This window comes from Osmerus eperlanus, chromosome 21, assembly GCF_963692335.1.
Source record: "Osmerus eperlanus chromosome 21, fOsmEpe2.1, whole genome shotgun sequence".
Classification (NCBI taxonomy): domain Eukaryota; kingdom Metazoa; phylum Chordata; class Actinopteri; order Osmeriformes; family Osmeridae; genus Osmerus; species Osmerus eperlanus.
In genome coordinates, this window is record NC_085038.1 from 4,195,323 (window position 1) to 4,217,850 (window position 22,528).

At 45.9% G+C, this 22,528-nt stretch overlaps 1 protein-coding gene across 1 annotated transcript; it reads right to left on the reverse strand.

Moving 5' to 3' along the window:
- Positions 1-245: 245 nt before the first annotated feature.
- On the reverse strand, positions 246-22,016 carry LOC134007957 (transmembrane protein 163a-like). Its single transcript, XM_062447730.1, has 8 exons — positions 21,342-22,016; positions 20,233-20,352; positions 12,997-13,040; positions 12,619-12,710; positions 10,292-10,388; positions 4,228-4,339; positions 2,956-3,097; positions 246-2,414 (listed from the first exon to the last, which is right to left on the reverse strand). Exons 1-8 carry the CDS (start codon positions 21,511-21,513, stop codon positions 2,354-2,356), a joined length of 840 nt encoding a protein of 279 aa, XP_062303714.1. The 5' UTR covers positions 21,514-22,016; the 3' UTR covers positions 246-2,353.
- Positions 22,017-22,528: the final 512 nt, after the last annotated feature.

The following is a 22,528-nucleotide window of genomic DNA, read 5'->3' on the forward strand; positions in this document are numbered from 1 at the left end:
GGGGGAGAGAGAGAAACCACTGTTCAGGATTGAAGCAGGGACCAGGCATGAGCCTTCATGTAATATCTAATGCGTGTAGAAAGTGATTACAAGTTACAGTGTTATTGTCCAGTGTACAAAGATCAAGTAACCAAAAAGAAAGAAGACATTCATGTGCCATTGTACATGTTACAATACAATATGTACATTTACATTACATACAGCAGCAAAAACAGGTGAACCATGACTGTATACTAAGCATTAACTTCCATCCCTGGGAATGCACTGGAGTTGCAACAAAGTCGTTTTTTTGCCCAGTCGTTCTCCCAATTCAATAAAAATGCTTTTGAAGAAGATACCCTTGCTATTTATAGGCTGACATCTATGCTACTCACACGTGGCCCAGTATGGATATCCTATCACAATCGTATCCATGGTTTTAAATTATTTTGTATTCAAGTCATTCATATAGTTAAGGTGTGCTATCTTAAACCAGTGCTTTACTAAGCCTTTAGCAACAAATAGAAGAACCCTCTGGCCTCTCCTGGTCAGACGAAAAGCACTGAAAGGGTTCTGTTGCATCAATGCACCATCCACACCTCTGAAAATAATTACTGAGGTCAAAGTCGTGATAGACATGCAAGTTCTGTGTAGTCATAAATTATTGACCACTACGATCTCGAACACGATCATCGCAATATAAACACCTACATAAGTTGTTTGAATGCTGGACACAGTTCAGTTACTATGTACAGAAAGGTGCTGGTACCTGAACTACAGTCGTGTTATAGTTCAGCCACGTGGCTTGAATTCAATGAGCCCATATGTGTAAACAAACCCCTTTCATCGTTGATCGTACCAGTAGCATGAAGTCGACTCGTTTACAACTAGAATGATGGAATACTGTTTTAATTTATTATAGTATTACATTATATAAATAGAGTCGATAGATATGACGGCTACTGGTACACTAATGTCAATAAATCCACGAAATATAGCCAAAGTATATCTGTGACCAACAAGAATCAGTCATATTATGGTTTTTGACAATGCGTATGTGTTGAATGTATCAAGTAAAATCACAAAATATATTGTCAACATGTAAAATTAGAAGCGTATGTTGTGTGCTTGTTCTTTTTCCTAGTCAACAAACTGGGTTTGCGTCTGGAAGGGATGAAACATAACCAGTGAACATCCTCTAGTGTTGAAGCCAAAAGATTTGGCCCTTGAAAAAAATTAAAAAAAATAAACCAGCTGTGTAATCCGTTTTTGGCAGCAGTTTTTCTTGTTAGTTGATGGTGTGCCACAACAAGGCTTAAATTCACCCGCTCTGATGCGACCTGCTTAGGACAGCACACTTCTCCATATAGATTTGACATGGTACAGGAAGGCCAAGGGGATAATTGTGCTTCTTAGTCTTCTCTTGTGTGTTGATGTTAGTGTACATCTTTGTGTGCAGCTGAGAGACTGTATGTTTGTCTTCTCATACCGAGATCACAGTTGAGGTTCAAAAAGTAGAGGTACTACCTTGTGCACTGTCCATGCACTAAACCAGCTGATTCAAATCCCCCCCCAGATCTGCTGGTCTGCACAGTCCTAGAGCAGGTTGGTGCCATCAGCTAGCTCTGTGTAGCTGGAACAAACACATGGTGGTGTCTCTACTGTCTGAACCTGAACCTCACTACTTCTCAGAGTGACTACAGTGTGTGTGTGTGTCATGCCAGTGGGCCATCCACATCACGCTTTTCAAACACAGCTTTTCCAGAAGCTTCCTATGCACAGCTAAAACAGCTCGTCTATCTGCTACTATGATAGCATTGGCTACACTAAATACGACACGATCTACTTAGCACAGTGGCGCTGAAAATAAAAACACAGTACTGTAACAAAGTAAAGGCCAATAGAAACCACTAGTACAATCCTAGAGAACACGGGACATTTCAGAGCAACCTGTTAGAGGGGCTCGGCCGCTGGTGTGGCATCATCACTAACATGACTCCTTTCTGCAACCGCCCGCCACCCCCCCCCCCCACCCCCCCTTCCCTCTCAACCAACCCAGAGATCCCCCTGCTTCTTCTCTCTGCCTTCACAGTTCCACCGGGTTGCCAGGTTGGTCGATGTGAGGCAGACGGACTGAATGGAGGAAACGTTGCCGGATGGATACATGGTGTCTTTAAACTGAAGTACCACTGGCACCTGGATGGTCAACATGGGGGCTCTCATCCTGGGGAGGGGTCCCTAGAGAAAGGGGGTGGGGGGGGGGTGCTGAAGGATGGACAGGAGCCTGTACATCCCCCTGCGCCTGGAGCTCGGAGGTTGTCCACCCCCACCACCCCCCCAGGAGCTCTCTCTCCCCTCCCTCCCCAACAGTCCTTCACTCAAAGCGCTCGTAGTTCCTCGTCTGTCTGATCCGAGGCACCGTGTCCACCAGAAGCCTGCAACACGGAGACAGAACACAACACCCCCCTCTCTGTCATTTGTTCACAATGAAACCAATGCAATTTAATTTAATCTAATTTACTCAAAACTACAGTTCATGCAGCACCTATCCGGCTAAGCTACCAGCTACCAGACCATGCTACCAGACCATGCTACCAGACCATGCTACCAGACCATGCTACCAGGCCATGCTACCAGACCATGCTACCAGGCCATGCTACCAGACCATGCTACCAGACCATGCTACCAGACCATGCTACCAGGCCATGCTACCAGACCATGCTACCAGACCATGCTACCAGGCCATGCTACCAGGCCATGCTACCAGGCCATGCTACCAGACCATGCTACCAGGCCATGCTACCAGACCATGCTACCAGACCATGCTACCAGGCCATGCTACCAGACCATGCTACCAGACCATGCTACCAGGCCATGCTACCAGACCATGCTACCAGGCCATGCTACCAGGCCATGCTACCAGGCCATGCTACCAGGCCATGCTACGGGGCTATGCAGTGCCAGCAGGTCACTCACTTGATGCCGTAGGCGAGGATAATGAGGCCTATGAGCACCCCGATGGTTCCATCCAGGTACCACACCTGGGGCTCGTGCTTGAACACCTCAGCACTGATGAGGATGGAGAAGCCCATGACTCCTCCCACCAGGGAGTTGAAACCTACAAAACAAACAAACAAATAAACTCAACATACAGACTGGATATCACTGAGGCGAAAGACCATCCAAACACCAACTACACACTATACCAAACCCAAAGGATAACACAGTTTATAAAAAGACTATCATTTAAGCATACATAATACAAATTCTATATGTACAGTAAATGCAACTGAATGTTATTCCTATAATGTTAATACTATTACATAGTTTTCTTTCTCTCTACTGTAAGTCAGGAGCTTTGTGCGTCATCACCGATCGCCCCTCATAAGATGAGGATCAGCAAAGCCTCACAAGAGGGGCTGTTAATTAGGACTCACGGAGCCCTGGTGTTAGAATCCCAGCCCTGTGTGATGGTGGTGAGTTGGTGACCGCTGTGACCTTACGGCCTGTAAGCCAGATGTGAATTTAAAGGACAGGGCATGTTCTTGACTTCAGAGGGGAATAAAGGAGGATTCTCCTGACATGGTTTCACCGCGCTGGACTTGGGCTTCACTGGGAGGAGATAGGACTAGTAATGAACTGGTGGCTCTGATTAACTGACAGTCTCCAGATGGCACACACACACACACACACACACACGCAAACAGGCACACATAAACACACACATACACACAGACTGCCAACTAACACACACACACATACTGTACACCCACACACACTAATGAGAGCGTGTCTCCATCCACTGTTCAGCTGTGACCTTTATGAGCAATTTAACCTGTCAGAGATCTCTCATCTGAGACAGGACCTCTAGCCTGGACCTCAGCCTCCCCTGCTCAGAGTCCCTCCTCACAGCTCATCTCTCTCTAAGTGTCTCTCCCAGACCAAGCCTTATTAAAGCTGGAAGTGATTCATGTTACAGACGACCGACAGGAAGCCATGGCCTCGTCCAGGCCTACATGACAGACACCTTGGCTTTGCCACGTCAACAATAAAGCAATTCACAGCCCAATGAACCCACCCTGCACCCCTGTCATTTCTCGGAATGATCCTCTCGGATAATAAATTAGTCTCTGCGCATCACCTTGCTCCCTTTCACTGATTGGTCTGCCTTGAGGTGGGAGTGGCCTGTGGGTGAGACCCTGTTGTCACGGTGTGGTGAGAGGACGGGAGCTGATTGGCTGGACCTACCATCGGTGATGAGGGCCCTGCTGGTCAGCACTCTGCCCAGCATGAACTTGACCACAGCCAGGAGGATGCACAGCAACCCACTGACGATGGACACGCTGAACAGGAAGTCATCCTGGAAGGACAAGAGGAGAAGAAAGAGAAGAAGAAGTGGGGGACGGAGGAAGAAAGGAGAAAGAAAGAGGGAGAGGTAGAAAGGAGGAGAACGGAGGGGGGGAGGGGGTGGATGAAGGAGCGAGGAAGACAGAGTAAGAGGAGAAGTGAGAGAGAGAGAGGGTGGGTGGGGTGGATGAAGAGAGGAGAGAGAGGAGAGAGTTTGAGTGTGTAAGGGTTGCTGAGTTCTCCGAGCCTCTGCAGCAGCATTAATATTGCACTACGGCCTTGAAGGCAGTAAAAAGTGCCGCTCTGCAAGGTTAGACACATCAAACTGCAGCTGTGAGCCATGCACAGCCATGCACAGCCATGGGACACACATGACAACACAGTGGTATCCTCTCACTCATTAGTCTTGTCTATCCGTGTGGAACGATGTGTAAGATATTTTAGGGTCTGAGATAGCAGTAGCTACAGTTAAGTAGCTTTAATGGGTGCCTCTTGAGCACTTTAAATAGCTGATTCCCCACATTTTAACAGTTGAATCCATTTGACATATTTTTATTATTAGCTGCATACAGTCTGTGTATTGTTTTTATTTTGCACAAGGGTATCTTCTCATGAAGTGACTTTTTCTGAAACTACTGACACTGATAAAGGTTGTCCTCTAAGTTCTTAGGAGGAAGCAGAGTGGAGAGCACCAGCTGGCTGGTGACTCACACCCCCTCAGAATCCCAACTCTGAAGCTGACATTTACACTAGATGTGGAGCAGGGCCCCTGTGTGGAATGAAAATGAGTCTGCTCTGTTGCCCTGGACGCGGGTCAGGAAAGGTGAGAGGTGGACGCTGGCAAGGCCAGCTCCAATTCTCTCTCTCACTAGCCAGTTCGAGCCGTTTTCATCGGCCATTATAGGATACTTTTTATCCCGATCATCTTTTGATCCAGGCATTTATCCATAGGATTGTAGACTCTTTAATAAACAACTGTTATAATTCAGTGTAGTTTATTATTCAGCGTGTCAAAACGAGGCAGTGAAAGAACAAGTGCATTTCATTGGAAACCCTGTCTCGGTTATTGGGTCTGCATAACGGTGCATGTGCTTCCCAGAGACAGCAGGGGGGGGGGGGGGGGGGGGGGGCAGAGGGCGCTAATTAGATGCTTTAATGAACGGTGGCAGGGATGATCAAGTGCTACTTGTCCACAAAGGTAAACGTCCACCCGGCAATGAGAAGTCCAATTCAGCTGCAGTGCCCCTCCCTCTGTCTCCAAATCTCCCCATTTTCCTTTCCTAAATCTCTCTCTCCCTCCCTCTCTCTGTGCCTTTCTTTAACCTTCTTTCTATCTCTCTTTCCTTCTAACTTTCCATCTCTTTCTCATTTCTTCTCCCTTGCTTTCTCTCTGTTTTTCTCTCCGTCTACCTCATCTCTCTTTTACTCCATATGCAGCCTCTCTGCCTCTGTTCCTCTCCTCTCTTTATCTCTGTTTCTACCTCTCCCTGCCTCCTCCTCTCTCTCCGTAGCAACCACCACAGTCAGAATACCAAAGAAGTCGGATGCCTATTAACATTTCATCATCAGGACAGAGGGAGGGAGAGAGGGAGGAAAAAAAAAGCTTTCTGACATCAGAGCAGTGAGATGAGATGAGAAATACCCGAGCTATTTTTAGCTTGTGCTTGCATGCACCAAAAACAGCTTCATAGGTGTTTGCTATACCAGGGTGAAAACACTGCATCGAACCACGCCCAGTGTACTCTCACAGTATTCATCACTCCTATCTACCTTCTGTTTCTCTTGTTTGTTTTTGTCACTTTTCATGAGTCAGACTCAAGAACTCTTTCACTCAAATTCAAAAAGTGTAATGTTTTGGAACCTCAGGGCAATTCAAACTCGCTTTCCAACTGACAAGTTAGAGAGTTGTAGATTGTGTTTGTAATATTAAGCTTATGTTTATTTTGTATACAGGATTCAGTGTCTCTGAATGACTCACTGCATAAATAATGGTTAAATTAATTAACTAAAGATTTCTCAGGATCTTTATTACATTTTTTTCATTAGCATCGTCCTTGTCTATCTTTTGATTTATTCAAAATTGCTGTCATAAATGTATCACTAAGGGAAATTAAAGCACAGATTTATCCTTGGGTTCAGCCCTCCAGATCTCTTTCACTGATTCTCAAGGTTCAGAGCAGCTTGAAGAGAATTGATAGAGAGAGTGAAAGTATTTGAAGCCAACCAGCCATCCTCCCAATGCTTCAGAGACACATGTCTATGAGAGGCCGTATAGGCCATAATTCATATTTGATCTCACATACACGCCATGACCTCACATATATACCATTATACTCTCACATATATACCATTATACTCTCACATATATACCATTATACTCTTGCACATAAACTACTTGGTCTCACATACAACACCATAACCTCACATATACACCATTATACTCTTGCACTTAAACTGGCATACTCTCTTACACACACAAAAATACCCTCTTATATGCACCATCTTACTAAAGTATGACAATATATGTAAGAGACAAATAGTATGTGTGAAACAGAATGTTAGTATATGTACGAGAATAACAGGATGTGTAAGAGAGAATACTTGTCTATGTGAGAGAGAATACTTGTCTATGTAAGAGAGAATACTTGTCTATGTGAGAGAGAATACTTGTCTATGTGAGAGAGAATACTTGTCTATGTGAGAGAGAATACTTGTCTATGTGAGAGAGAATACTTGTCTATGTGAGAGAGAATACTTGTCTATATGAGAGAGAATACTTGTCTATATGAGAGAGTTTGATTGAAACGGAAGGCAGTTTGATTGAAAAGGAAGTAGTACTGAATTCTCAGTTCCTGATTGGCTTACACATGAAGAAGGATTTGGGGTAGATGTAGCTAACACCCACCTTCCCTATCAAGACGAGACTGAGTGACATGACAAGATGGATTCATTAATAACATTTTGCATACTCCAAATCCTGCGGCATCATTGTCAGAAATGTTGTATCAAAGACGACAGCCATACACGGGGGCTGTTTCTAACGCTAACGTTGACAATGAAATGCGCCGGCTCTTCAGACCTGGATCAGGTGCATCAAGGAGCGGCAGCAGCACTCTGTCAGCCGGCGCATGTCATCGTTAGCGTTAGAAATAGCCACTGTGGATGGCTGTCGTCTTTGATTCCAACATTTCTGACAACGATTCAAGCAAATCCACTAAAAAACTCAAATGTAGAATTCCATAGTTGTTAAGGAAGCTATACCGACCCCCCACTACCTGAGTCAAAAGTCCTAGATCAGTTTTTCAATTGATGAAACAAATTATCATTTAAATTAAAGCCAATGCCTTTGTGAATACCGTCCCGTGGCACTGGGGTTTTAACCGTTGACGTCTTTAAGTAGCCGAGTTGTCTTTACACCCTTGGCTACTAACCTAAACTTCAATGCCACAACCTGAACTTGATGTCAATCTATTCACAACATTTTCCAGTCGGGACTTTTAAGATCCTATTTGAGTGTAGGCCCCTATGCCCGATGAGTGCCCGCACCCATTCACTGCAACGAAATAGCTTCATGGATCCGATTCGGAATCTGAGTTTAGAGACGCTTGACAAAAAAAATTGTTTGGCGTGTGGTGCGTTTTGGAATTGTTAATGTGATGTGTTCCCATCATATTTAAGACGAAATAGTTTACAAAGAAGAGGTTTGTTAATGTGACTGTATACATATCTCACTCATACTGGCTAATCAACATGTTAAAGTAGCCTAGTCTACATCCAAAGTCGCTGTCGTGAAACTAGCCCTAACCCTCACAAAAAGTGTGAGGGTTAGGGCTAGTCTCTTCTTAAAATTTAAAACCTTTAAAAACGTCTACATTTAGCAAATATTATTGTGCACAAGTATTTTTGTATAGTTAATATGTAATTTAATTCCATAATTTCCCCAGGAATAACTTTAAAAATATTAAAAAAGTATTTCAGGAACGGGTCTGTCCTCCCTACAATGCAGCATTTGGAGTATTTAAAATGTTATTAATGAGTCCAATGGCTTCATTAAGCCACCCACTCTCTGCCATCTTGTCATGTCACTAAGTCTCGTCTTGATAGGGAAGGTGGTTGTTAGCTACATCTACCCCAAATCCTTCTTCTTCATGTGTAAGCCAATCAGGAACTGAGAATTCAGTACTACTTCCTTTTCAATCAAACTGCCTTCCGTTTGAATCAAACTCTCTCACATAGACAAGTATTCTCTCTCATATAGACAAGTATTCTCTCTCACACAGACAAGTATACTCTCTCACATAGACAAGTATTCTCCCTCACATAGACAAGTATACTCTCTCACATAGACAAGTATTCTCTCTTACATAGACAAGTATTCTCTCTTACATAGACAAGTATTCTCTCTCACATCCTGTTATCCTCTTACATATAGTAACATTCTGTTTCACACATACTATTTGTCTCTTACATATATTGTCATACTTTAGTATGATGGTGCATATAAGACGGTATTTTTGTGTGTGTAAGAGAGTATGCCAGTTTATGTGCAAGAGTATAATGGTGTATATGTGAGAGTATAATAGTGTATATGTGAGAGTATAATGGTGTATATGTGAGAGTATAATGGTGTATATGTGAGAGTATAATGGTGTATATGTGAGAGTATAATGGTATATATGTGAGAGTATAATGGTATATATGTGAGAGTATAATGGTATATATGTGAGGTCATGGTGTGTATGTGAGAGTATAATGGTGTATATGTGAGAGTATAATGGTATATACGTGAGAGTATAATGGTATATATGTGAGGTCATGGCGTGTATGTGAGATCAAGTATGAATTAAGGCCTATACGGCCTCTCATACATGTCGACTCTTCACCTTAATCAAAAGATCCTTAGCTTTGACACAAATGACTGCTCTCTCTTTCGCTCTCTCTCTCCTCTCTGTGTCCCTCTCCTCTCTCTCTCTGTCTCTCTCTGTCTCTCTCTGTCTCTCTCTGTCTCTCTCTGTCTCTCTCTGTCTCTCTCTGTCTCTCTCTGTCTCTCTCTGTCTCTCTCTGTCTCTCTCTGTCTCTCCCCCCTCTCCCTCTCCATCTGTATTCCCCTATCCTTCTCTCTCCCCTCTCCTTCTCTCTCTCCTTCTCTATCTCTTTCAGATCTTTTTAAGCAGATCCTTATTGCCTGGCAACAGACTGCCAAGCTATTCTGAGAGTAAGTGTGGAGAGTGCTTTGGTCTCAGTTCACACCTGAGTTCAGACACATTCTTTATTTAATTAGATGTGGAGTGCGTGGAGTGTACGAGACACAACCATCTACTTTCATCCCCCTAGCCCCCCACATCTCTTCGCCCTTCTTCCACTCCACTCTGGGAGACGTGTTAATAGGATTCCAACCGAAGGTTACCTGACTGACAGGCCGAGAATGAAGCTATTGACAGTTGGAGGGCATGTGAGGCGTCGTGTCTGTGAAGACGTGACCACAGCTTGCTCCTCCACTGTCCCTCTGGTTCCTTTTGTGTCTGACATCACTCTTATCACTCTCTCTCATGTTGCATCTTGGGTTTGCTTTCCTAATGCTCACGCTCAGCGACCCAGTGAGGATATCAAACAGTTAAAAATGCTCTGAAGCACAGTTGTTTATGTCTAAACCCTACTGCAGTAGTGTGTTTTAGTGTGGTTTGGTGTAGTGCCTCTGAATCGCCTTGGCAACGGTCTCTAAAAATGTGGACGATGTGACAGATCAGACACTAGGAAGCCTGGACCGAAAACAGAGCCAAACTGAAATGATGTTTTTCTTGGATCGTGTTTTTACATGTGATTTCGGATTCACAAATTCCCAGAAAAGCAGAAGGGAATCTGTTTAACCCCAGGGTTGGCCTTGCCAAGCAGGCATTACAATAATGACCATCCAGACTACACCAGCCCAGCCCAGACATCATTAACAGAGACGGTCATCTCTTACCACCTCGGGCAGCAGCTTAGTGGCCAGGTCATGGATGGCCTTTCCCAGAATGCACAGGGAGGACAAGATGAAGACCACACCCAGGATCACACATGCACTGATGAGGAAGGAAAAGAAAAAGAGAGAGAGAGAGAGAGAGAGAGAGAGTTTGGTTATTTCAAACAAAATAAGTCCTTACAAAATGTTAGACCACAGGGAAACATTACACAGTGACATTATTTAGTCCGGGAAACATGCAACAAGGAAGGCCAGACTGAAAACACAGTTTAACAGGATCAGCCTGACTGAGAACCAGGACTAGGCTCTGGGGATCCATTTGGAAGAAGCAGATTGTCTTTAAACACTTTTATCCAATTAGGCAGGGCCTGGGAGGAAACCCCAAATCATCAAGTATGTCATGTGGGCTGGTCACGCATGGGCTTCCTTCCAGCGTTCATCTACAGTGTGTGTGTGTGTGTGTGTGTGTGTGTATGTGTGAGAGTTCATGCTCCACCCCCTTTATCTAAGAGCAGGACAATAAGAATGCTGCTACTCCATTACACAAGATGGTGATGGCTCTGAGTGAACCAAACAGATGGGGGGTTACCTTGTGTTTGTGTGTGTGTGTGTGTGTGCAGTCAGGCTCAGAAGCACACTGTCTCCAGGGTATAGGCCCGAGGGTAACTAGGCAACACAGAGAGGGGGACAGGGTCCCAGCAGGAGGACAAGCAGGACATCACAGACTCAGAGCTGCTTTACACACACACACACACAAACACACATCCACGCACACACAGAAGAAGTGGAGCCCTTGCCTTGATCAATACCAGGCTTCCCTCTCCCACCAGAAACCATTAAAATGCAAGTCTGGGTTAGGAGGAGAGAGAAGTGCAGGCTGCAGAAAGTAAACAAAGCTGCTGGTCTCCATGGAGTAGCTAGGTTACACACACACACACACACACACTGCTGGCTGTCGTTGCTCTACATCCTCACAGCTTCACTGGGTTGTTAGCTGCCATTCTCCATCCAGACATCCAGACCCATGGTAACTGCGCTGATAAGACATTACTGTATGAGAGGAATTTGGATCAACATCGGCTTCCATGGCAACTGTAGGTCTCTCGTGTCATCTCACGACGGTCGCCACTCCAACAGAGCTGTACCCTCCGCTCCTCCTCCACTCCCTTCACCTCTCCTCCTCCACTCCCTTCACCTCTCCTCCTCCACTCCCTTCACCTCTCCTCCTCCACTCCCTTCACCTCTCCTCTCCCTACCATTGGCTATCAAAGTGCATTGTATGTGCAGTTTTGACTCCATATACGAGTTCCACTGTCTTGTTATTGTACTGTGTTGTGTTTTTGTTTTGACACTGTGCGCCCAGTCACCCACACAGCCTGGAGTCTGCTCCTGTCTGCTGTTCCTGTCTGCTGCTCCTGTCTGCTGCTCCTGTCTGCTGCTCCCGTCTGCTGTCAGAAGCCTAATGACCCAGGCGACACGCCAACCATCTCCCTCCAATTAGAGGAAGGAAGCCCAGCGCTAACTCACGCTGCTCGCTGGTCCGTGCGGGAGGAGCCGGCTAATCGGCTAGCCTCCTATGAGGGCCGTTGGCGGAGGGAAGTGCGGGGTGGGGGTGTGTGTGGGGGTGTGGGGCGGAGATGAGACAGGAGGCTAGGTTTTCCACATCCGTCAACAAACTCAGCCTTGCTCAGATGGCTAAATTATGTCATCCATCTCCACGGCGATCCGCATCACAACAGCAGACTGGTGGTCCCCTGAGACAGAGGCTGTCGTATGGCCAGCTGGGGAGGGGGGGGGGGGGCAGCCTTTTGAAACATGACACCTCGCAGGAGCAGGAGGAAGAGTTGGGGGAGGGGAGGAGGCGGAAGCTGGGCAGGTCTGCACCTATTCATCATGTCATCCTTCTTTTCTCACATCCCCCCAATACTGTCACTGTTCCCCCAGAGAGAAGTCCCCACAGCCCCTCTCCTTCCCTCCCCAGAGAGGGGCTGCCCGTGTCTGTGGTCGACCCCCAGAGGGGCTGCAGCCGACAACCACGAAAAGAGCTTCTGTCTGAGCCTCCCTTCAGCACAAAGCCCCAGGTGAAGCTAGGACACCTGACCGGCCTCTGTGACATCCCAACTTGAAGGGACAGTTCACCCTAAAATACTAATTTTTCCTCTTACTTATCCATCAAGATTGCTTTGGTGTGAGTCTGTCTCTAGCACTCGCACAAACACACAGACACACACAAAGGCCCAAACAAACACACACCCATACACACACACACACAAGCCCAGCAGGTAACACTACAGAAGGCTACAGAAGCGCAGAAGAAGAAGAGAACTCACATGTACTCCCTGTGTGCTGAATGGACAGCTGCAGCGTTGCTATAGCGCCACAACACGATGATGGAGGACAGCACGTCCAGCGTGGCGTCAAACTGTAGGGAGGGGGGAGGAGGGAAGAGGGGGGAGGAGAAAGGAGAAGGGGATGAGAAGAGGGCAAGAAAGGGGTTATTAAGAAGAAGCAGTCAGTCAAATGAAGACCTCCTCCTCTGGTTAACCTGGTATTAATGACAAAAGGCCAGCAATCTCCTGGCCTCTATTACAGTCTATAGTCCCTGTGAGGCCAGTGCAGGGCAATGAGATATATGTGCACCAGGAACCAATGAGACCACACACACACCTCACACACCTCAGAGGTTTGATTTATTGAACGGTACTTACGGCGAATCCAAAGGCTGAAGCACTGTGTCTCATGACAGAAACAGCTGAAACCACAAGAAAAGAAGGCACGGGTTTAGCAATGGTAAAGATGTCATTGCTATATTTGGTACAGTCTTTATTCATATCATGTACTTCATGATCTCGGTAGAGTTGCTGATGTTACATTTCCTACAAGTCTTGTAACTCGAACTTGAAATTAGATTGAAACAGCAGATTTTCCCTGGGAAGCACAAGGCTGATTATCACATTGTTGCAGGCTGAGAGGAAATGTAATTTGTAGTCTGATAGATATTTGTTGTTTTCCTCATAACAAATTGCCAGTCAGGAGTGTTGCTTGCTGCCAGGAGATTCAGAGTTTGAGTGTTTACCGTGGACCTTTCAGTATGGTATCCTCTAAATGCAGTGTGTTTGTGTGTGTGTGTGTTTAAGAAAGAGAACTTGGACAGGCTTTGTGAGAAACCAGTCATTCACAGAAAAGGTGGGAGGAACTGAAGCAATCTGTCACTAAATCCATCTCTCTGTGTCTGATCACGTACAGGTCTCAATCTATCACTTTGTCTTTTTACAGTGGTCTCCCTCCAAATATCTGCATTTCTATCGTTCCGTTTGTCCTTTTGCCTCCCTCCCTCCCTCCCTCGACAGAGCTGTCAGAGTCTCCAGTCATACATGTCCCTGATCACATCACACATGACAGATGGCAGGAGTCCTCCCAAGAACTTCCAGAAGATTCCATCTCACTCACTTCTTAGAGATGAGAGACTCTGCACCACAAACCCACCCTTTCACACACAGCCCACGGGTCTGACGACCAACTGCAACATTGCTTTTAAATATATATATATGAGTAAGAATGTTTTATATTGGCATTCATAGTTTCCTCACAACAGCAATTATGTTCAAGCAGACTGGTAAACCAATTCAAATACATGTCAGTGAATATTCGTAACATATCATCACATATCATCACTATGATGAGATTTTTCAGAGTACGCAGGATTGTGTTGTAGGCGAGGCTTGTGGTGTCAGGTGGCTGAGCGGTGAGGGAATCGGGCTAGTAATCCGAAGGTTGCCAGTTCGATTCCCGGTCATGCCAACTGACGTTGTGTCCTTGGGCAAGGCACTTCACCCTACTTGCCTCGGGGGAATGTCCCTGTACTTACTGTAAGTCGCTCTGGATAAGAGCGTCTGGTAAATGTAAATGTAATGCATGTTCTCATTCCAGTCATCAAAATTAGGATTTCGAGAGATCGTCCCCCGTTTCTCCCTGAGTGGATGCCGTCGGCAGCAGTGATGTTATGTTGTGTTCCAGTCACAGTTTCAGAACATGATCTGGATATGAAGGTTAACAGTGTGGTGACCGTGCTGGTGAGACGAGGAGGGCGGTGTGTCGAGGATCAGGCTGGTGTGTTTACTGCCGACTCTGCCAGGTTCTGGTCTCTGTGACGGCATGTCTGGCCCAAACAGCCCCTGAGAGAAGACCGGTCAGGGGTCCACTAGGACTGAGCTGTGGACTGTCCACTCTGGTCCAGTACAGCTGTCCTGTCCACCCACCAGTGTTGCTCTAATACGACACCATGGTAACACCCCCATAGTGAAAATATCAGGCTATCAGACCCCCCCACACACACAGACACACAAACACACTATCTCAACCTTAGAAAGTCGGTGTCAACATTCTGAGGCTAAAATGAAATGTGTGAATATGTGTGGTCTTTTAGTAGTGAGTCTGGCTGTTTTTTTGCAGGATTTTTCTCCCATAACAGCCAGTAAAATTCCCCCTTCCCTATCTAACATCTCCATCCCCCCTCGCTCCTCCCCCACCTCCCTCTACTTACCACCTCCATCCCCCCTCCCTACTGTATAACTTTCCTCCCTGCCCCTCTCTCCATCTCCCTCCCCCGATCATCTCCAGCCCACCACAATCTCACCGCCCACCATGCTCCTGTCCCATTCTACCCTCCTCTCAGCTCATCTCCATCCACCCCTTTCCTCAACCCAACTCCTTCCCCAGCCCCTACGCCCCATACCCCCCCCCCATCTCCCTCCCAGCCCACCCTGTCTACTCATCCAAGTGAGTGAACCAGACATGGCAGAGAGAAAACAACACTCTGCCAACCAGAACCCCTTTCACCCATTGCCTTGCACCTCCCTCTCAGCCTCCCTCCCTCTCAGCCTCCCTCCCTCTCAGCCTCCCTCCCTCTCAGCCTCCCTCCCTCTCAGCCTCCCTCCCTCTGTGTATGCTTTGTGCAAGGCAACAACAGAGGGAAAAGATCCCTGTTCGCTTTATCTTCCGCTATATCTCTCTCCACTCTTTTCTTTCTTTCTTTCTCTCTCTCATTTTTCCCTTTCTCTCCCAATTCACCTCTTCTTTCTCTGTTTCTTATTTTTAGACTGCAGACTCTTCTGGGGTTTCTACTTCAGCTCTTAGTAGCACATGGCTCTGAATGCATTAATATGTGATGCATCTCTCTCTGTCTCTCTCTCTCTCTCTCTGTCTCTCTTTCTCTCTCTCTCTCTATTTCTCTGTCTCTCTCCTTATCTCTCCCTCCCCCCTTCATTTTTACTTGTGAGATTTGTGCAGTCTTGAAGATGCACATGTCTGTAGGTGTCTCAATTATACAACGAAGACCTAATGAACCTTGCTCTCTCACCTCCTCTCCATCTCTCTCTCTCCCTCTCTTTACTCATCTCTCTCCCTCTGCCCATTCCTTCACCCCTCTTTTTTATCGTTCCACATCGATCTATCTCAGTGACAGGAGCGAGTGATCCTTGCTCTTCTACCCATATCTCTCCATCCACCTCGCTGTTTCATCTCTCCATCCACCTCTCTCCTCTCTCTATGACGGGACTGTGTGATCTGTATTCAGGAGCCACCTCTGGGCTGTGTGCTGACAGCCCGCCCCCCCCCACCACCCCGCCGCCCCCCCACCACCCTCCTCTCTCCGGCTGCCGTTTTCTGAACACTGCCTGCAGACTCCACAGTCCAGCACCGACACTTCCAAGAAAATGATACATTGTTCACTTTGGAACCCTCAAATCAGCATAATGTACATTCAGTTTGGCACAGAACAAAGCCCGATATGCTGCCCCTCTCCACCTCTGTTCCATGGCTACAGTGAGCAGTTATCAAGAAAATATTCTGACTGCAGTTCTATAAAAGCCTGTACAATAGTACATCCTCAAATAACAATGTCTAAAGAATAATATTTACACTTTTCTCACCAGTTACATTTTCCAGATCTTCTAAATGACACTTGGTTTGGGCTTTACCTCCATGAGATACTTTGAGATGTGAGGTTGCTACTACTGTGTGTCGTCAGCCCCAGAAGAGAGACAGCAACAGTGGAACTCAACACAGATCAGAACACTGTCTCAATGAAGAGTTTATCATCACCATCATCATCATAATCATCCTCCTCCTCGTACGACATCATCATCATCCTTATTATCATCATCCAGTGGATAAGACAACATCAGGATTGACAACCCAAACAGACAGTCATGCCTTGTGACAGCTCCCAACTGAGTCAACAGCAACCTAGGAAGGATAACGGAATGCAAACACACACCCAGACGCAAACAGTGTCGTTCTATACCTGCAGTATAAACAGAAATATAAGACGCTAATTGCTTTTGCTTGAAACGCTGTCGCTCCCCTTCCTAGCCTCCCTTCCTAGCCTCCCTTCCTAGCCTCCCTTCCTAGCCTCCCTTCCTAGCCTCCCTTCCTAGCCTCCCTTCCTAGCCTCCCTTCCTAGCCTCCCTTCCTAGCCTCCCTTCCTAGCCTCCCTTCCTAGCCATCCCGCTCATTAGGGAGAGATGGTCGCGGATTCACTGGCCTGAAATGGATTGCAAATGAGTCTGCTGGAGAGTAAGCAATATGGCACCCGCCACTTGCTAATTGGCTCCTGAGGAAGATGTAGACCGTCAGGGGGATTTAGTTCTGGCACAGATTTTTACATACACACCCTCTTTCTCTCCCGCCCCCTAAAAGCCTGTCACCGCTGACGAGTAGCATTAGAAGCCCTGCTGTGTTCCTCCTGGTGAAACCATTTTGTGGCGATTCTCTGGAACCATGCAAACACTCCAGAACGGATTGACAAATTAAGAAGTGGGTGGCTTCTATGCTCTCATCTGACTAGCAGGAGACAAATACATAACCGACTTTCCCTAACCCTGACCTTGTTGCGTAGTGTTTGAACTGAGTTCTAGTCGATGGCTCGTTTGATGTTCATCCAGTAGATACAGCTGTACCAGCAGACTGATTGGAAGTCCCTCAATCTACAGAGCATACCAAGAGGGCAATCATTCATTGATTAAGAAACCCAAGTCTCAACAAACAAGCTAACCCTGAAACACATAGAGAAGCGTAGAATGCACAGCATTAATACTAGGAATGCACATCGCTGTTTGCTCATGGATTTGGTCACATCAACATGGGAGTTTCCACACAGTCCTGTCACATCAGCTTCCACACGCACGATCTGTAGCGAGGCGGAGCATCTGGGACCCTTCAGCTGGCTCCCACCCAGACGCAACCTGTTCTCAGACGCAGTGTTTGTTTAATGCTAATGTTTTACCATTTACACACCGCAGGCGTGTGAAGGAAAACACAGGTGTTACACACTACCTTTGTACTAGAATTGTGAGCACTTGTCCAACTCTGAAATTCCACTCTCTTCGGTACTCTATCGGTCTCATCTGATCAGAGACAATAGAGAGGTCTGATGCCCGTTCCTCTGTCACATGTCAACAGAAAATCATAACATGTAAAAATGTAATGTACTTAATGGATATAACTGAGTAACCTTGAGAGTGAATACTTTTGCTTTCGGTGTGTTTAAAGTGAAATGGCAGTTTGTATATATGCGTGTTGAGCACCATTCCCCTCCACAGTACACTGTTAATCCACCCTGGGATCTACAGCATGATGTGGAAGGGACACAGTGCACTGGGCATGTTCTGCACCCCTGCAAAAGGTACAGCATGTCCTGGGCATTGTTTGCTAAGCACAGTTTCGTCGAGAGAGAGAGAGAGAGAGAGAGAGAGAGAGAGAGAGAGAGAGAGAGAGAGAGAGAGAGAGAGAGAGAGAGAGAGAGAGAGAGAGAGGAGAGAGAGAGAGAGAGAGAGAGAGAGAGAGAGAGAGAGAGAGAGAGAGAGAGAGAGAGAGAGAGAGAGAGAGAGAGAGAGAGAGAGAGAGAGAGAGAGAGAGAGAGAGAGAGAGAGAGAGAGAGAGAGAGAGAGAGAGAGAGAGAGGATCAAGAAGTAAACAAAAAGAAAGGACAGAAAGGTGGCATTAGGGTGCTTGGTGAGAGAGAGAAATAATAACAGTGTAAAAGAGAAAAGAGTTGGGTGAGCTCTAGAACAACAGAGCAGAGAGGGAAGAGGAAGCAGATACCAGCCGAGCAGCACCACTCTGACCCTCATCAGAACAGGAACTGGATTCTCAATGTTTGGAATAATTTAAGACAGGAAGCTCCATGGTGGAAAATACAATCAGACCCTCCAGTTCCCTCCACCCCCTCCTCCAATCCCAGCTCCCTGTGTCCCCCTGCCCCTACCGCAAGCAGTAAAGACATTAGTGAGGGAAACGGACCTGACAGACCACTGGTAAATTTAATTTGTGTTTCTCATTCGGTGCAGCCCCTGTGTGGAAGGGGCTTATTGAACATGGACAAAAGGTTCCCAAACCCTTTGTCGTGCTGCATGAGAGAACCTGATTGGCCTGAAATTAGACAATTATTGGTGTTGGGGAATGAGACTGAGCCTCCTGTATTACTGTAGGCAATGGTAATGCAGACTGATGTTTTATTTGGCCCAGGTTGTGTGTGTGTGTGTGTTTGTGTGAGGGGGAGGAAGGGTCCAAAGAGAGTAAATAATGAAGAATAAGCCCTGCAGGTAACTCATGAATCAAATCTGTAAGCATTGCTTCATATCCTGTGTTGCCTAAAATCTCCAAGCACGCTTGTTGTTGACATCCATATTAAAGGTCTTCCATTCCCATGTAGTTAGGCTTCCCACTGTTATCTGCCTTGTTCTGAGGGTGACTCATGTCTGCACATCTACAACAGGTAACTGGGAACATCTCAATGAAACTGCTAGTATTACATTTACATTTAGTCATTTAGCTCTTAACCAGAGCGACTTACAGTAAGTACAGGGACATTCCCCCGAGGCAAGTAGGGTGAATTGCCTTGCCCTAGGACACAACATCATATTGCACGGCCGGGGAATCGAACCGGCAACCTTCTGATTACTAGCCCGATTCCCTAACCGCTCAGCCACCTGACTCCTGACAACATAGCATCCTGTGACAAGAACTGCCATGTACACGACAGACGCCTCAGATCCTTCTATCTGTCGGCCTCATCTCCACCTCGCAGGCAGGCGGAACACCACAGGGAACTATGCTCCATGAGAATGGAAGCTCTCTGATGTCGATGCTCAACAAGGACCTACAGTGATTCCTTCCCCGTGTTCTGCAGCCCTTGCCTGGTTCCTCATGCTGACTCTGCACTCACACATAGAGGGGTGTGGATGGCCCTGGTTCGGTAGTTGCACAGCCAGATGTGTTTTATGGAGATTGTTAAAGTAGTTCTACGATACCATCATCAATGAGAATAACGGACATGTAAGACTACTTGTAGTATATACAAAAATCCCATTTCTATTTTTAATATTATGCACAAAGCCATGTTGGTAACTTTTCTGGTGAAGAAACCACCCTTCTGACACTGAAGTACAGGATTCAGAGCTGTATTTCAGAACTGTCTCTCCTTCTCCAAGCATAGCCTCAGAAACAGAGTGAGTCATACCATCCTCCTGGGATCAACCAGAAACATGCCTGCAGGAGATTTCTGCTAGATAGAAAAAGTGAACTAGTCTGGGATACTTTCAGTGAAGCTTTGCTCATCATTAGAGCTTTTTCTTGTTCTATCAAATTTGGTACATGTCTGCATTATAACAGTTAGATAGCAGAGCTTTCCAATAATCCTATGAGGGAGTGTTTTAAATAACGTAGTGTTTTAGGACCCTGACAGTGAGTGTTTTGTATGTTGCTTTCTTACAGAGATTCAGAGACTCATGAACTAATACCTGTAGAACAGCATGTCTGCTTGTGTGCATGTGTGTTCTTGCATGTGTGTGTTGGTGTGACTGTCTCATGTTAACTCCACATCCTCACGCTGTGTGAGCGTCGAGGCTGAGACCCAGAGGGGAGGTGGACGAGAAGGGACTCACTGAAAGCAGCGATGGCCAGGATGATGGTGACCACGATGGACACCCAGGACACGTAGAGGGCCTTCTTCCTGTAACTCTGGGCCTCATGAGGCTTCAGTCTCATGCTGCTCTCCAGCAGACCTGTCCAAACAAACACGTGACGTGTCAAACCACAGTAAGACAGGAAGCAGCCATCACTTCCTTCCTGCTTTGTTACTTGAACATGCATTCAAATCTACAGGGGATTACTGATATTTCTTTTTGTCAATGGCAAGGGACATTTTGTTGGGGCACGTTTTACTCCATGGTGGTCCAGCTGTGCATGCTAGAATGCAGGATGTTAGCGTGAAAGGCCTCATATTCCAGAGGCTTTAGAAAATTACTAATTTCAGATTAGAACAAAAGGTTCCAAAACATTTTGATTTACTAATTGATTAAAAACTGCATTAATTAATTGAATAACACCTGCTTCGAGGTGATACGCTTTGACATGCAATCATGTTCTTGCATGTTCTACGAATAAACATGCAAAATGTTTACTGTCACTCTGTTCTTTTCACACACATTTTGAACGGAGGAAAGGGGCTTTATTGTGGTGGGGGCATGATCCGAGAGTTTGGGATGCACCAAGCTGATCATCTGACTCCAAACCAGAGAAATTTCAACCAGTTTAACTGACTGGCTCGTGGTCAGGATTTGTGCAGGAACCGAGCCAGCAATTTCTTTTAATTCGTTGGATTGGTGAGAATGAGATACGGCGGCCAACTGTGCAGGGTCAAATTGCCCAAAACTAGGACAGTAGACAGCAAACTAAGGTAAACAGAGCCAATATAAATCCCTCCCCACTATGAATCTCACGATAATATATACAATGTATAGTACTATATAAACGGAGGGTTAGAATAAGGTGACTGAGAAGGATAACCAAATATCTAGTCTGTAGACGTGTAAAAAAAAAAAACGACATAATTGCTTGTGTATAAATAAAACAGGTACAGTAGGCTGAATAAAGATTCTGTGATACTAAATAATTCTACACAACGTCCAGTATTTACCCACCCAGCAGTGCAAGGAGTTACTTAGGCACTGTCTGAGTGTGCTGAAGTTCACCAAAATGATTTTTACCGTACCTTCTCCGTCCACGTTTTCACTGATCTTCATCTCCTGGTCCATTTTGAATTGTTCTCCCTGACTCTCTCCTCGGGGCGGCTCCTGGTCTATTTGTTCACACTGTCCGTTGACAGCTGAAGGATCCACAATAGTTGGATTCGGGATGGGGTCTGGGGCTGGAGGGTCGGTCATTTTTCCCTTTTAGTCACGGTTCAGTACAGGCTCTCTAAAAATGTCACACCGAAGCGTGAGTTGCGAAACTCCAGCGCGCGGGTAGCTGATGAACGGTTTGGTCGCGCCCGCAAGTGTGTCTGGAGACCTCCGGCTCAATGTTACGCGCATCAATTGCGAACCTCCATGCCAGACACTAACTCGCGAAGTCGAGCGTGATTGTACCAAGCAGGCTCTAATTACAGATCAAGTACAGTTAACGAAAACATCTGTTCAGGTTTGTGTGGAAGCCTCGGGAGCTGGGTAACTGATCCCGTGTTGCTTCTTATCAGAGTGGCGGGTTGTTTGGCAACAGCGCTGGTCGCTCCACTGCAGTCCTTCTGCGCACGGCCGTCCCAGGTGGTTATGGCCAGGGAAAGCAGCCGAGCCTGGCCATTCTAAATGGGGATGTGAAACGTGTTGGAAAAATCTGGGAGAAACATTGATATATCTACTGATATAGATACTGAACCGTTATCGGCAGTTCAAGTGATATTATTTACAAAAATAATAAACACTCTTCAACCAGATTAACCATTATGTTAATTTATGCTAATAATTTCTTAAAAATAGCATAGGCCTACTCTAGATGAGGACATGGATAGGTTACAAGGCACACAAACAACAACAAATTTTCAGGGACACTTGGAATATTTCTGTAGAAAAATATTCGTTACCCAGACCTATCAGTGGTTCGAAAAACATGTTCATGGTCCTACACATTTGAACTTTTAACCAAATTGTTAATTTAAATGCTTAAATGGTTGTAATAGGCTATAATTTAGAAGTAAACTGAATCGCCGGACTACGTTTATGAAAATGAAATAGGCCGACATCAAAATTGATTTTTGTGACTTGGTATGCTATTTTGTTTGTTGTTTTAGAGTAGCCTACACTTGATCCTTTGGAAAGAATGCAACAAGTTCGAGATAAACGGACAGAGTTTAGGTGTTTTAAGTAAAAACTCCGATTGTTTACATGTGCTATTGCATGTATT

Bases quoted from the DNA above. Each gene is read 5' to 3' on its own strand.
- LOC134007957 (XM_062447730.1), bottom strand. From the start codon at position 21,513: ATGACCGACCCTCCAGCCCCAGACCCCATCCCGAATCCAACTATTGTG. The intron at 13,041-20,232 runs GTGAGTCCCTTC...TTGTGGTTTCAG, and splicing joins CCTGGCCATCGCTGCTTTCA to CTGTTTCTGTCATGAGACAC. The intron at 3,098-4,227 runs GTAGGTCCAGCC...TTTGTTTTGTAG, and splicing joins CAGGGCCCTCATCACCGATG to GTTTCAACTCCCTGGTGGGA.